The following is a 16384-nucleotide window of genomic DNA, read 5'->3' on the forward strand; positions in this document are numbered from 1 at the left end:
TTATGGAAAAAATTTAATCCAGTAGTCCATTTTGTAAAGTTTACTTTAATTACAACTAGGTTAAAAAATTATAAATCTATTTGTGCAATGATGCAACTGTAAATACATCACTATACATTGAAAATGAACAAGTAACAATAAAATGCTACTACTGGCAAATCAAATGCATTATAAAACTATCTACCTTCCCAATAACACCTTGAATGCTAAGTGCATCACATAATGACGTGAAGACACTGCTGTTAATTCATATATTCATATTATCAAAGCTTAATTTATCTTTTGGTTTTATGTCAAAAATTATGGTAAATAGAAGTTCAACTATTTAGTTCCCTTATCTCATCTGTTCATCTTGTGATAGGGTATGAACACACTGCTTTGGAGACCTCTGCTCCACAATATTGCCAGTTTAATTTTCTTGTGAATAAATTTGATAATACTTTTCCCCTGCTAGGAATGTTTAATGGCTTTTCATCATCTAGTGAATAAAATCTAAGCTCTTTAGTCTCTTAATGAAGAGCTTGCTTGATTTGGCTGTAGCCTGCCTTTCCAGTCTTATCCAATGATCACTCTCATTTGCTCTGTGTTCTGGCCAAACTAGACTATATCCTCCTCAAACAAGCCTTTTTCTGTCCTTCCTGTCATAAGTCAGGGTTCCAGGGGGGAAAAAACAGACTTTGAGGTGGAGGTTTGTCTGCAAGAAGTTTATTGGGATGTGCCATTTGGAAACCCAGCTGTAAAGGAGTGAAAGAATCTCCATCATCTCCTCCCTCTGCCCGTTTCCCTGGGGAGCTTTGGGGTTGTAGTGGCCCCTGTGAGCTGTTCTACACTGAGGCAAGGAGCCCAGGCTTTTGTACAATGGCATGGACCAGTCATGGAATGTGAGCTGCCCCCCGGGAGTGTGAGCTCCACAGTATCCACTGCACATTCTTTCCACTGTCCTTAGAATGTGTCTTCTGTCTGGGATCCCTTCTGTGATCGTCAGTGTTTGTCCTCATCATATTCATTCTTTTAAGCCCATCTCAAGTTCCCCTAGATTTATGAACTATTTTCTAATCCAGTAGCTGGAGTTAGACCCAACTCTTCTTTTGAATCTCTAGTCTAGCACCTGTTAGTGGGGGGGCTTTAGGTACTTAACACTTCAGAACCTCAGTTTTTCTTTTGTAAAATAGAGAAAATAGAATCTACTAAGATGAGTTGTTTTAAGGGTTTAAGATTATCTATAATCTATGTGAGATATGTATGTATATGCACACATATATTTGTATTTCCATAGGAGTAACGGATCTGTGATCCCTCATTTGATGTTCATGATGACTTTATGAAAACATAACTACCATGAACAACAAGGATCTGCTGTATATTATATAGCATTGGCTAAAGGTCACCATCAAGCTCCAGGCAGCTCTAGGGGTAAGCACGCAGTCAATCTAGACCAACTGAGATTTACCCATGCCTGCATTATGTAAAGGATTTCCATACAGATTTTATGATGGATATAAAAGTATTTTTAAAAACACACATACAAAGTCCTTGCCCTCAAATATGAAATTCAGTAGGGAGGAGTTGGGTTCAACAGTAAAACAAAAACAAACAATAAAACCCAAGCAGGAAAATAAATAGGTAGTATTTTTTAAAAAGACATATAAAATGCTATGTAAAGTTGGAAGTCAGAAACTTCCAGTTGGGTCCCACTCCCACATTCATCATACATTTATTGAACACATCGTTTTTCATCCTGCTGAGAGCCATTTCTTATGTTACTTATTCCTTTACAATATTGTAAGCTATTTTGGAGCAATGAGTAGAGTATGTTTGTCTTTAAATTCTCCATTACATTTAGCATGTAATTTGCATGTTGTAAATACCCAATAAGCATTTATTGAGTGAATGAAAGAGTGGATGAACGTGGCTACCGACTCTAATTATCTAATGTCCCAGACAGTTATCTCTACTTTTTTTCCTGGATCACTCAGGAACAAACTGGTTGAGGGACAGCTATTTTGATGAATTGATGTAAGTGAGATAATATATTACTATTTATCAGGCGCTTTAAAATATTATTTATTTTTTATTTATTTGATTTTTTGGAGAGACTGTACATGCTTTAACTTAAAGGAAGAAATAATAGAGGAATTTGTAAGCTAATATCTCCACTATCTGAGAAGTCAGATGAGGCTAGTCCTGTGTGGATTGATAAGCTAATCATTGGTAATATGGGACTTGCCTGGTCTGCTGAGTAAGAATTTTCTGACTCCATTATTTTAATGTATTTATTTAAAAATATTCCAAAAACACAGAAAAATACAGAGAATTCCATAATAAAAGGTGTGTGTGTGTGTGTGTGTGTGTGTGTGTGTGCATCACCGAACACTCTCAAATGCTAAAGTTTTTTCAAACTTGCTGTAGTTAATTACTTTTTAAGGACTCACCACAGGTTATCAATCCCTGATTCCAATTAATTAATTAATTAATTGTTAGAATTAACTTTATTTTCTTTCCATCTTACCCAGAAATGACAACTATTCCTGTTACTATGTATTTATGTATCTATGAATAATATACAGTATTGTTTTGCATACTTTAAGCTTTATTTAAATAGCATTTACTGTACCTAATCTTCTGCAACTTGTTTTGCTCAAAAATTTTGAAACTTATCTGTATTGGTATTTTAGGTCTAGTTCCTTTATTTTTGCTGACATACGGAATTTCAATTTGTGAATATATCATAATTTATTTATCAATATCTACTAATGGAAATTTAGATTGTCATAAATTTAGGGGTTTTTTTGGTTGCTAAAAGGTAACCATATCATTACACAAATAATTGTTTAACGTGATCTTGTGTAATCACATGTAAACAAATGATTACTGCACTCAATATAGAGTAAAAAAGTGAAAAAAATAGCAAAATAAAATTTAAACTTCCGATAAGAATAGAGTAGACCATTTTTATTTCTCTATTTCTATGAAATTGTCAGAGTATTTACCCAGACTCTATCTCCTGAAGAAACATAAAACACTTCTACAATTCAATTGTAAATACACTAGCATCAATTTTTTAAAAAGTGATAATTGTGAATTGAGAGACTGCAGCACGTATAATGATCAAGAGGATGGGACAGCCTTTGTATCAGACGGCAGTGGGCTCCTGGATCTGCTACTGATTAGTCCAGGGACCTCGGCCGAGGTATTTAACCTTGGTCCTCATGAATGAAAAGGGGATAACTGTTGAACCCATTTTATAGGGTTGTTGTAAATGACATGTAAATGCATGAAAACTAAGGGTATAGTATACTCTAAAAAAGCACCAATAAATAAGGGAAAACTTGTCAAGAAATTTAAGACTCTTTCTACTTAGGCATATATATATTTTCAATTTCAGTAATTTAAACAAGCCATATTTTCTTGTTAGTCTTGAATAACTGTTATTATAATAGCAACTTCTGAAAATTTTGGGGGCTCAGTACTATAGTTCTCTCTCTATATATATATACATGTAAAATGGGATATTTTTGTAACCTCAGGAGCTAAATGTCATTGAAATTTGAAAATTCATCATGGCGTGCAGAATTCTAATCCTCTGCAATTTGTGTTAAACTAGCACATCAGTGAAAAACAGGAGCCCTTTTCCTCTTAATACAGTTAAGAATCTGTGAGTACAAAATAGGGGTGTTACATTTTAATAACCAAGCAAGTATTTTTTATTATTGATGAGATACTAATTGCATAAAGAAGAACTTTTGGAAATCACTATACAGTTCTTGAAAATTAGGTTGAATTAAAAAATGATGATGGGAGACTATTAAGGTCTCACCACATGTTCTCTGTTTTAGGTGTTAAAATGATGCTTTTTTAACACCAAAAGGTAACTAGCAAAGCCTTAGTCATGCTGTGGCCCACCATCATTCTGCATAAGAAGAAGCATAATATATTCTTTACAGAAATGGGTTTGTGTAGCTAAATCTTCCAAAAATACTGGAGTTCTGGAACAGGAATGGGATAGATCTAAGCCTGTCTTTTGTATGTTAATGTACTTTGACAGGAAAGGTATGAGAATTAACACAGACTAAAGTATTCTTGAAGAAAGACGTTTATCTCCTTATTGCCTTCTGTGATGGATTGTTCAGAGCTAAAAGAACACCAGGCCAGAACCAAATCTCCTGCTGCCCTATGTAGTTTTTACAATCTCCTTTTAAATAACACACAGTCAGGGAAGTCTCGCTGCCAGACTAGCACTTCTTCAGGAATCTTCCCATAATATGACAAGATAGAACCATCTCTAATACAAATCAACACTATTATTTTCAAAGTAAGCACTTTAAAATGTTGCTTGAACAAGCAAAGACAAATTTTCTGAGCTGTATGCTATTTGGCAGTTAATGTAAGAGTACACTGTGAATTGTATTGCAGTGAATGTTACATTTTATTCTGATGCATTTTAAGTTGAACTGGATAAACAGTGTTAGATGTTTGATTAGTGTTAATATGCAAAATGCCGTGATTAGGTATGATTTTTTTTAAACTACCACACTCTTTTCATAGTCTTCCTTTGATCTCTAACAGACAGTGAAAACAAAATTTGTAACTGAAAATATATTGACTTTGACTCAGAAATTTAATTTCATGTTGCAAATTTATTGATATCTAAAATATATAGCTAGATGATAAAATAACTTTTGTCTGTGAAAAATAATTCCAGCTTCTGTACCATTTTCAAATTGTGTCTAATGCCATTTTCTCTTTTAAATTATTGAATGTTTTATTATGTATCAAAAAATTATTGAATCTTAATTTAAGGTAGGAGACCTATAACCAAAATTTTACATAAACTTTTGAGAGATAACAAGGAAGTTGACCTTATGAGGTAGTTGCACTTAAATAATCATAGCTGAACTTTTATTAGTTTTCTTGTTTTGACGTTACCCTTGAGTTTTTTTTTCTTAGAAGCATAGAATTGGGAACTACCTTTTTGTTTGTTTGTTTGTTTTTTAATATACACAATCATTCTTCCAGAGTTTGTTTCTGTTCCACTAATTCACTATCATTTTTTTAAATGTTTTCTGCTATTGGATTTTAATTTTGAGTATATTTGTTGATTAATTCTATAAAGTGATTGAAGACAATCAATAAATGAGAAAGTTCATATAGTATTTTAAAATACTTTACTGTGACATGTTTCTGAAACTGTATTTTTTTTTTTTTTTGAGACAGAGTATTGCTTTGTTGCCCGGGCTAGAGTGAGTGCCGTGGTGTCAGCCTAGCTCACAGCAACCTCAGACTCCTGGGCTTAAGTGATCCTACTGCCTCAGCCTCCCGAGTAGCTGGGACTACAGGCATGTACCACCATGCCCGGCTAATTTTTTCTATATATATTTGAGTTGGCCAGATAATTTCTTTCTATTTTTAGTAGAGACGGGGCCTCGCTCTTGCTCAGGCTGGTCTCGAACTCCTGACCTCGAGTGATCCACCCGCCTCGGCCTCCCAGAGTGCTAGGATTACAGGCATGAGCCACCGCGCCCGGCCTGAAACTGTATATTTTGACAAGGCCTGCTTTCACTTGTATTTATAAAGTCAGCAGACAAGTTTCCCAATAATCTAATAATCAGTTAGATTTTTCTGTGGTAGTATTTAACTTACCTGAAGCTAGCCACTATTAGTGTATTTCTGTAGCTTGTAAAACATCTAGTTATCACTCTGTCTATTTTAGCCCATTTCAACTCATGATTTATTTTTATTTCCTCTAGGATATAGACCCACAGCTAACTGGATTTGATTTATAAGAGGGAAATCTACAGTCAATGCCTACTCTTGCCACATTGCTACCATGGAAAAGAGAATGGTCAATAGGATATGGTCTAATGAATGGTGATAATTGAAGATGCTGCTTCAATATTTGTGAAATCAATGGGAAATACTTGCTACATGAAGATCTTTCTGAGCTTTTCTCAACAAGCTCGCCTGTAAGAAATCAGAGCCATACTACCATTATACGGTCTTTCTCAAGTGGATATAAATACATTTGCCTCACTGTAACCAGACAACAAGACAACTAATGTGGGACCATGGCACTGCCCAGATGCATGTGGCCAAATTATGTTTGGAAAGCAGTGATGGCATGCTTGGTACACAGGGGATTGGGTACCTCGTTGACTGTCTACATGTTGGGATGTTTGCTTCAGGCTGGCCATGTGCTATCACAAAAATTGGATGATGTGGACCCATTGGTGACTACCAACTTCGGCAAGATAAGAGGAATTAAGAAGGAACTCAATAATGAAATTTTGGGGCCTGTTATTCAGTTTCTTGGGGTTCCATATGCAGCCCCACCAACAGGAGAACATCGTTTTCAGCCTCCAGAGCCACCTTCTCCCTGGTCAGATATCAGGAATGCCACTCAATTTGCTCCTGTGTGTCCCCAGAATATCATTGATGGCAGATTGCCAGAAGTCATGCTTCCTGTGTGGTTTACTAATAACCTGGATGTGGTTTCATCGTATGTACAAGACCAGAGTGAAGACTGCCTGTATTTAAATATATATGTCCCAACCGAGGATGGTGAGTTTATTACAGGAAAAACAGGAAGATATTTTATATTTTTCTTTTCTATTCTCAGTTCTAACAATATTAATTCATGTGTACTGGTAGTATGCATGGCTTTTCCTATTGGCATGTAGACATATTTTACATGCTTGCATGCTGCTCTTTTTGTTTGTGTGTCAGTGTATCTGTTTTATTTTTTTCCTATGCTTTCTCATCTTCTCTCCTCCACAGCACGTATATTTAGGTAGAAATGGGTTTCTAATTTCCATTTCCTACCAAATGACTTCTAAGAAGATGCATCAACATTTCTTCATTGCATGTGCAGGCTCAACAAATTGGGGATCTCTCGCACTCAGTAAATGCAGGAGTGTGTTAAGTTAGATAGTGGTGTTGCATGTTCCGGCGGTCTGTGATGGAGCGCCATGTTATTTTCTAGTCTTCTATTCATTTTTCAGTAAAAAGAATATCCAAGGAATGTGCCAGAAAACCCGGCAAGAAAATATGTAGAAAAGGAGGTATGTATAAAAGTGGAAATAAAAAATGGGGGAAAAAGCTTGCAGAGGAAGAACAAGATACTCTCCCTAAGGATGATTTCCTGGTGCTGGGAAGTGAATGGTTAGGTGATATTTGGAATTTAATGAAGTCTGTCAAGGAGTAGAAAGATGGTGAAGGGGAGCTCTAGCTGAATAGATAGCATTGGGAAAACTCATTGGTGGTGGCGTGTGTTCTAGTGCTAGTGGCATTGGCAAGAGTTGAATCTCTGCCTTGAATTTGCATATGGAGGAAAAATTAGTTAGGCTGTTAGGATTCCTGTAAGGAACCCAAATAATGCTGTCTTACCAACTGGTCATTTTGATCTGTGAATTCTTTTCTACAGATACAGATTTGTGTTTCTCTTAAAATCGATCACTTCAGTCAAAAGCCTAGTTTTTCATTTATTCTTAGCTCCTTCTGAAAACCCCATGAATTTTTTCATACTAAGGGTAAATTTGCAATAACTATTGGGCAATTATCATTATTAAGCAACAGAATTTTTTTCCAGTCTATTCATTTTCGGTAACTCTTCGAGAAGAGATTTTGCAGATTTTATACTAAATATTTACAGTCTTAAAATTACTTTAACATTTTTATATTTATGTTAAACAATTTAAAACATAGGGAGTGCATGATTCAGAAGCTACAATTAAATCAACCTTCAAATCATCCTCTAGCCAGATTGAGCAAATGTAGACACTGACAGCTGCAAGCTTGCATCTGAATGTAGCTTGTCCACACTTCATTTTTATATAACATTCAGTAAATCACTCATAGGAGAGTATGATTTTCTATGGCAGTAAATCATCTAAGTGTTATTTTGACCTTATTCATAACTTTGTAGAATTTCCAATCTTCATACAGAAGTCATATTAATATTCTAGTGCTGCACATTCTCTCTATGCGCTTTTAATCTCCTGGCTGGACCAAGTCAGATTTCATTACAACATCCTTGTGGGGCAAGGAGTGTCTAAACTGTTCTATTTTACAAGGATTACACTATATGGAAGATATTATATACAAAAGAATTCTTAATCATGGACCAGAAGTATATGAATTAAATTGAGTTTTGCTTTGTTTTTGCTCTTATTTCTTAAACAATACTAGTAGAAGGCGATTTAACCTAAATTTTGTATTGATGTCATGATTTGGGTTAAAAGCACAGTATACTTAAGAAGATGGATATGGAGGAAACAAGGGTGTTTCAAACAACTTTTAAAAAGTCTCTTGTTTTTCCCCAAATGAGACTAACTGCAGTAATTTACATGCTTTCAACTAATGTACAATACTGCAGTGGTTATTATTATGCAGCTTATCAAGCATGTGTAATTAGCTAAGTGACTTTCAGCTCCTATCACAAAGATGTTGATTCACAAACTCATAAATAAAGATGCTATTGAAGAATGCATAAGTAGAGAATAATACGTAAAAATACATATGATCAAGAAAAGATAAGCTCACCCAAAGGTAAGCTAGTAAATGAGAAAGTGACCTTTCTTCTTACACAACTTTAGAGGGAAAACGATTTATTAGAAAATTCTTTTTTGTTGTTCTTTGTACTGTTGGTTCCATCTGCTTTATAAGAGAGTTGTCCAAGAATTATATAGGCTGTGCTATTTACCTTGGCAAACTCTAGACTAATTTATAATTAGACTGGGGACAACATCTATAGATATCCACTTGAGAATGTATGGTTTACTGTCCAAATCTATTGTGCTTTTATATGTTATAAATTGAGCATTCTAATTATTTTGGCTTGTGAATTTAATATATCCTATTATTATTAAATAAGTTCTGCTCATTTATTAGCTGTTTGTATATTATCCAAAGGTCTAAATAACAAAAAAATCAAACTTAATTTTCCATATATATAGTATATTTTAATTTTGGAATGTTATGGGGGTACCAATGTTTTGGTTACATGGATTGCTTTTGTATTGCTTGAGACAAAGTTATAAGTGTGCCCCATCACCCAGAGAGTGTGCCTTGTACCCGTTAGGTATGATTTCACCCATCCACTCCTCCCCGCTCCCATCTGTGTGATTTCTGTTGAGTTTTACTTCCATCTGTGCACATGAGTGCTGATAGATTAGTTCCAATTTAATAGTGAGTACATGTAGTGTTTGTCTTTCCATTCTTGCAATACTTCACTTAAGAGGATGGTCTCCAGTTCATCCAGATTGTTACAGAAGGTATTCATTCATTCTTTATGGCTGAGTAGTACTCCGTGGTATACATATATCACATTTTATTAATTCACTCATGAATTGGTGGGTACTTGAGTTGATTCCACATCTTTGCCATTGTGAATTGTGCTGCAGTAAACATTCTACTGCAAGTATATTTTTGATAAAATGACTTTTTTTTCCTTTGGGTAAATACCCAGTAGTGGAATTGCTGGATGAAATAGTAGGTCTACCCATAGTTCTTTGAAGAGTCTCCATACTATTTTCCATAGAAGTTGCCCCAATTTGTAGTCCTGACAACAGTGTATAAGTGTCCTTATTTCTCTACATCCGTGCCAGCATCTGTTGTTTTAGGGCTTTTTGATAAAAGCCATTGTCACTGGAGTTAGGTGATATCTCATTGCAATTTTGATTTGCATTTCTCTGATGATTAGTGATGTTGAGAACTTTTTAATATGTTTATTGCCCATTAGTCTATCTTGTTTTGAAAAGCTTCTGTTCGTGTCTTTTGCCCACTTTTTAATGGGGTTATGTGTCTTTTTCTTGCTGATATTGTTTGAGTTCTTTGTAGTTTCTGGTTATTAGCCCTTTATGAGATGAACAGCATGCAGATATTTTCTCCCATTCTTTAGGTTATCTATTTGCTCTCTTGATTGTTTCCTTGGCTGTGCAGAAGCTTTTTAATTTAATCAAGTCCCATTTATTTATTTTTGTTGTTGCTGTGATTGCCCTCGGGATCTTCTTCATAAATTCTTTGCCTAGGCCAATACCTAGAAGAGTTTTTCCATTTTCTTCTAGAATTCTTATGGTTTCATGTCTTAGATTTAAGTCTGCTATCCATCTTGAATAAATTTTTGTGTGTTGTGAGAGACTGAGAGATATGGATATAGTTTCAGTCATCTACATGTAGCTATCCAGTGTTCCCAGCACCATTTATTGAATAGGGATTCTTTTCCCAAGTGTATATTGCTATCCACTTTGTCAAAGATCAGATGACAATAAGTGGGTGGTTTTATATCTTGCTTTTCTATTCTGTTCCATTGATCTATGTTTCTATTTTTGTGCAAGTACCATGCTACTTTGGTTACTATAGCCTTGTAGTATAGCTTAAAGTCTGGTAAAGTGATGCCTCCAGATTTGTTCCTTCTGTTTAAGGTTGTTTTGGCTGTTGGAGCCCTTTTCTGGTTGCAAACAAAATGTAGAATTACTTTTTCTGTCAAAAATGACGTTGATATTTTAATAGAGATTGCATTGAATTTAAAAATCACTTTGCGTGGTTTGGACATTTTAATAATGTTGATTCTGCCAGTCCGTGAGCATGATATGTTTTTCCATTTGTTTACATCATCAGTAATTTCCTTCCTCAGTGATTTATAGTTCTATTTGTAGAGATCTTTCACCTCCTTGGTTAAATATTTTCCTAGGTATTTTATTTTCTTTGTAGTTATTGTGGAGGGTATTGAGTCTTTGATTTGATTCTCAGCTTGACTCTTGTTGGTATATAAGAATGCTACTGATTTGTATAAACTGATTTTATAGCCTGAGACTTTGCTGAACTTATTTATCCAATCCAAGAGTCTCTTGGTGGAATCTGTGGGGCTTTCTAGATTTAAGAACATATCATCAGCAGAAAGGGGTAGTTTTACCTCCTCTTTGCCCATTTGGTCACCCTTAATTTCCTTCTTTTGCCTGACTGCTCTAGCTAAGACTTCTAGCACTATGTTGAATAGAAATGGTGACAGTGGGCATACTTGTCTTGTTCCAGTTCTGAGTGAGAATGCTTTCACCTTTTCGCCATTCAGTATGATGTTGGCTGTGGGTTTGTTGTATATGACTTTTATAATTTTGAGGTATGTTCCATCTATGACTATTTTGTTAAGAGTTTTTATCATAAAATAGTGCTGAATTTTGTTGAATGCTTCCTCTGCATCTATTGACATGATCATATGATCTTTGTTTTAGCTTCTGTTTATGTGGTAAATCACACATATGGATTTGTGAATGTTGAACCATCCTTGTATCGCTGGGATGAAGCCCACTTGGTTGTGGTGAATTTTTTTTTTTTTTTTTTTTGATGTGCTGCTGAATTGGGTTTGTGAGAATTTTGTCAAGAATTTTTGTGTCTATATTCATAAAGTATATTGGTCTATAGTTTTCTTCTTTCATTGTATCCTTTTGTGGCTTTGGTATCAAGTGATTCTGGCTTTGTAGAAAGAGTTGGGGAGGATTCCTTCCTTCTCAATGTTATAAAATAATTTCTGTAGTATGGGTACTAATTCTTCTTTGTACGTCTGATAAAATTCAGTTGTGAAAACTTCTGGTCTGGGACTCTTTTCTTTTTGGAAGATGTTTTTATTACTGCTTCAATTTTATTGCTTGTAATTGGACTGTTCAGGAGTTCTATTTCTTCCTTACTGAGCATTGTGAAGTTGTGTGTTTCCAGAAGTTTGTCCATTTTCTTAATGTTTTCAAGTTTATGTGCATAGAGATTTTTATAGTATTCATAGATGATTTGTTATATTTCTGTGGCACCAGTTGTAATATCTCCTTTTTCATTTCTGATAGAGCTTGTTTGGCTCCTTTCTTTTCTATTTCTGGTTAATATTGTGAGAGGTCTATCTATTTTGTTTATATTGTCAGAGAACCAAATCTTTGTTTCCTTAATCATCTGTATTATTTTTTGTTTTTGTTTTTGCTTTAGTTCTATTCTAACCTTAATGATTTCTTTTCTTCTGCTACGTTTGGGTTTGGTTTGCTCTTCTTTTTCTAGTTCCTTGAGGTGATTCATGAGATTGTTGATTTGTTATCTTTCTGTCTTTTTGATGTAGGCATTTAAGGCTATCCTTAAATTTTCTCCTTAGGACTGCTTTTGCTGAATCCTCCAGATTTTGATAACTTGTGTCCCCTTTTTCATTTACTTCAAGGAATCTTTTGATTTCCACCTTAATTTCCTTTACCCAATAATTGTTCAGCAGTAAGTTGTTAAATTTCCATGACTTTGTGTAGAATTGAGTCTTTCTGTTGGAATTGATTTGTAGTTTTATTCCACTATGGTCTGAGAAGATATGTGGTATGATTTCTGTTTTTTTGAATTTTTTAAACATGTCTTGTGGCCTAAGATGTGATTAATCTTATAGAGTGTTCCATGTGCTAAAGAGAAGAATGTATATTCAGTAGTTTTGGGTAGAATGTTCTGTAAACCTCTGTTAAGACCAGTTGATCTAGAGTTCCATTTAAGTCCAATGTTTCTTTATTTATTTTCTACTTTGAAAATCTGTCTAGTTCTGTCAGTGGAGTGTTGAATTTCCAGCAATTAAAATGTTGCTGTTTATGATTTTGTTTAGATCTAGTAGGGTTTGTTTTATTAAGCTGGGTGCCCCTATGTTGGGTGTATAAATATTTAGGATTGTTATATCTTCATGATGAATTACCCCCTTTACCACCATATAATGACCATCTTTGTCTTTCTTTACTGTTGTTGATTTGAAGTGTATGTTGTCTGATATGAGAATGGCTACACCTGGTTTTCATTTGCATGGAATATTTTTTTCCATCCCTTACACCTTGAATCTGAATGAGTCCTTGTGGGTTAAATGTGTTTCCTGGAAACAACTGATACTTGGCTCGTATTTTTTGTCTGTTCAGCCAGCACATGTCTCTTGAGTCAAGAATTCAAGCTGCTCATATTTATTGAAGAAATTGATAAGTGGGATGCATTCCAGTTCATCCTGTTGGGTGGAACCTTATTATTTTGTTTTACCTCTTGAGCTATTATTTTATATGGCTCTGATTTTTAGCTTTTGGGTAGTTTTACACTGGTGGGTTTCTACTGCACTGATTGATGTATAATGCAGATCTGAGTATTTCCTGCGGGACAGGTCTGGTCTTGAAAAATTCCTCCAGTGTTTGCTTGTCTGAAAAAGTCTTTATTTCTCACTAATATAAGAAACTTAGTTTTGCAGGATACAGAATTCTAGGCTGACCATTATTCTGTTTAGGATGACTGAATATGGGGCCCCAAACCCTTCTGACTTGTAAGGTCTCAGTTGAGAAGTCTGCAGTTAGCCTGATGGGTTTTCCTTTGTAAGTAAGCTGATGTTTTTGCCTTATGGCTCATAGAAGTTCCTCCTTTGTATTAACTTTGGCTAGTCTAATTGCTACGTGTCATGGTGATTGCCTCTTTGTGATGACTGATGACTCTTGCAGGTGTTCACTGAGTTTCTTGTATTTGGATATCTAAATTTCTAGCAAGACCAGGGAAGTTTAACTCAATTATTTCCTCAAATAAGTCTTATAACACTTGTGTGTTTTTTTCTTCCCCCTCAGGGACTCCTATAATTGTTATGTTTTGTCTGTTTACATCATCCCTTATTTCTTGTAGGCTTTGTTTATATCTCCTATTTATCTTTTCTTTATCTTTGACTGACTTGTTTAATTCGAAGGTGTTGTCTTCAAGCTCTGAGATTCTTCCTTCTTCCTTGTCTAATCTATTCTTAAAACTTCAATGTGTTTTCTATTTCCTTGAATGAATTTTTCATTTTCAGAAGTTCTATTTGATTTTTTTAAATAATTTCATTTCTTTAGTGAATTTTCATTCATTTTCTGAATTTTCTTGTGGTTTCTTTACGTTGGTTTTCCATTTTCTCTTGTATTTCATTGAACTTCCTTATAATCCATTTTGGATTTCTTTATCTGTCAATTCAATATTCTGATTTTGGTTGGTTTTCATTGCTAGAGAGCTGGAGTTCCCTTTTGTGTATGACCTTTCACTCTGATTCTTTATATCTTCAGAATTCTTTTGATGATTCCTTCTCATCTAGAGTAGATTATGTTTCTTATTTTTGGATTTTCCTTTGTTTATATAGGACATTTTCCCCTTGCCTCACTCATAGATTTGTGTTTGTTGCACATCTTGGGCAAGAACCTTTGGCTTTGTTTGTGGATTCTTTGATGGAGATCTAGGTTCTAGACTGATGCCTTGGGTATAGATATCCTTGGTATGTTGGTTTTCTCCGTTGCTAGTTGTTTGTAAGCTGGAGTGGTGCCTATGTGAGTGGGCCTCTCTTTGATGAGGGAGGATGGGGAGGTCTTTGAAATCCTTTCTCTCTCCTTAGCCCCGTGGTCTTCTTAACAGTATAAGTTGTATTGGCACACCCAGTTTAATCTCTTAGGCAGTAGGTGGTGCTTGTGGGTGAGAATCAACCACACCCTGCATGACTCAGTCAGTAAATGCTATAAAGGGTATGCAAATTGACCTCCCTGTCAGTAGGTGGCACTTGCTGGAATGAACAAGTACAATGCTGTGTTTGGGTCCTGTGACCAGCTCTAGTCCCTCAGGAGAAGCACTCAAATGCCTAGGTGGTTGGTGGGGCCTTGGAACTTCAGGTGAGGCCTCATTTTCTGTCACAGCAGAGGCAGGTGGGGGAGTGTGACTGGGCAGTGCTGGGTTGGATGAGCTTTCCCTCAGCCTTCACAAAAGCTTGGCAAGGTATCTGTTTCAGCAGGAGTCAAAGGTCTGCTCCCACCTTCTGGGCTAAGCCACAGGGAAGGGGCTGATGTGGCCCCACCCAACTAGTCTGCTTGTGGACACAGAGCCATCTGAGATTCATAATCTGGCAGTCTGGAGAGGACCTCCTTCCCTCCAACCTCCCTGCTCCACGGTTTCCCCCAGGCATCTGCTGGCAGGCAGAAGCTCAAACCAGGTTCCCTGTCCAGGATCCTGGCCTGAGCTGAGTTCGTGGCTGTCCTCTGGGGGAAGGGGTACTCTGCAAGGATGCTGCAGCTGGGACTCATACTGTCTACTCCTCCCTGATCTGCCTATGAGGTCTCCCTTGCCTTCTGAGACTAATTCACAAACCTCCCCTGCTTGCCCCCGAGCAATGCAATCAAGACCTGGGGTGTGGGATCTGGCCTGAGAGCCCAGGTCCCCAAAGTTCAATCCCTGATCATGCCAAGGAGAAGCGTGCTGGTCCCCAGTTGCCTAAGGGGTGCCTTCACCTCAGGGCCTGCCTCGCCGTGATGGAGTTGCTGCTGGACAACCAGTACCTAGGAGGGCTGGGGAGCAGGGAGCTCACGGTCTGAGCACCCCTTAGTCCACACTGCAAGACCCCAAGAGGAAAGGTTGGAGCCCCACTCTCCATGGAAGCCTCATTGTTATGGTTCAACTCTCTCTCTTGGCAGCCACAGTTGAGTAAGGGGAAGGGGAGAAAAACACTCTGAAAAGAGGAAAGTTAGCACTCTGGTTGTGTCTGTCCTTTACTCTGGGAGGCTACCCACCCAGAATGTCCAGACATTGAAGTCACGAAAATCACCTGGATTCCATTGGACCTCTGTGGCTCCTGCAGTTTGGGCCAGAGTTGGGAAATGTCTGTGTCTTAAGACAAAACTTAAGGATTTGAAGCCCCCTGGGGAGGACAAAGTGGCATAGTGGGTAGAGAAGTAATATGGCATCTGCCATTCCAGCTTTGGTCTGTGGAGATGGGGAGGCACCCCAGAGGGGCTGGGAGCCTGGTGCCCTGTCCACAAGAAACTCCTAGCTCACTGGTGGCAGCAGCCTCTGCTGGGCTCATGTGGGAAGAAAGCCTCTGCAGCAGCTTGGGGACCCGCCAACTGTCAGAGATGTGAGGGAGAGAGAAACAAACCACTCCACTTACTCTTGTCACTGGACTCCAAGCCTCTTGGGGATTGATTTCTACTGATACGTTGCTCCTTCCTATTCTGCTCTGCAACTTCTTCCCATGGAGTCTTCTGAAGGTTCTGGCACCTTTCCCTCAGATCCACACCCAATCTCTGTTCATTTTTAATCTTTCATCTAAAACTTCTCCTGGTGGCAGCTGGTGTCTCTCATCAGCCATCTTGCTCACCTAAGGTTTTTACATAAATAGTATTTTTAACACAAAAACTAGAGTTTAAAGCTTAGCCTTTAACTAGAGGAAAGGAATTTTTGTAGCAAAGTTTCAACTTTTTTTTTTTTTCTTTTCTACCACGAAGTATCTAATTTGGTCATTTCAAAAAATCATATTATCCTGGCTCAAGAAATTTTTAGTCATTTCACATCTGTTTAAGTATATACTAATATATATTGTTAATGGACTATGAGTTCTTCCCCTGAATCCCAGGAG

At 36.7% G+C, this 16384-nt stretch overlaps 1 protein-coding gene across 8 annotated transcripts in view; it reads left to right on the forward strand.

The window, feature by feature from the left end:
* NLGN1 (neuroligin 1) overlaps positions 1-16384 on the forward strand; it is an 819119-nt gene that overhangs the window by 165554 nt on the left and 637181 nt on the right. For 2 of the 8 annotated variants that reach the window (XM_045539683.1, XM_045539685.1), the window contains exons 1-2: positions 6066-6558; positions 6999-7058. In XM_045539683.1, the coding sequence (XP_045395639.1) occupies positions 6066-6558; positions 6999-7058 (553 nt within the window). Of the gene's footprint in view, positions 1-5747; positions 6559-6998; positions 7059-16384 lie in introns of those variants that run through there. The other 6 variants (XM_045539689.1, XM_045539688.1, XM_045539684.1 and 3 more) reach the window with 4 other exon arrangements.

Source organism: Lemur catta, chromosome 1 (genome assembly GCF_020740605.2).
Source record: "Lemur catta isolate mLemCat1 chromosome 1, mLemCat1.pri, whole genome shotgun sequence".
Classification (NCBI taxonomy): Eukaryota; Metazoa; Chordata; class Mammalia; order Primates; family Lemuridae; genus Lemur; species Lemur catta.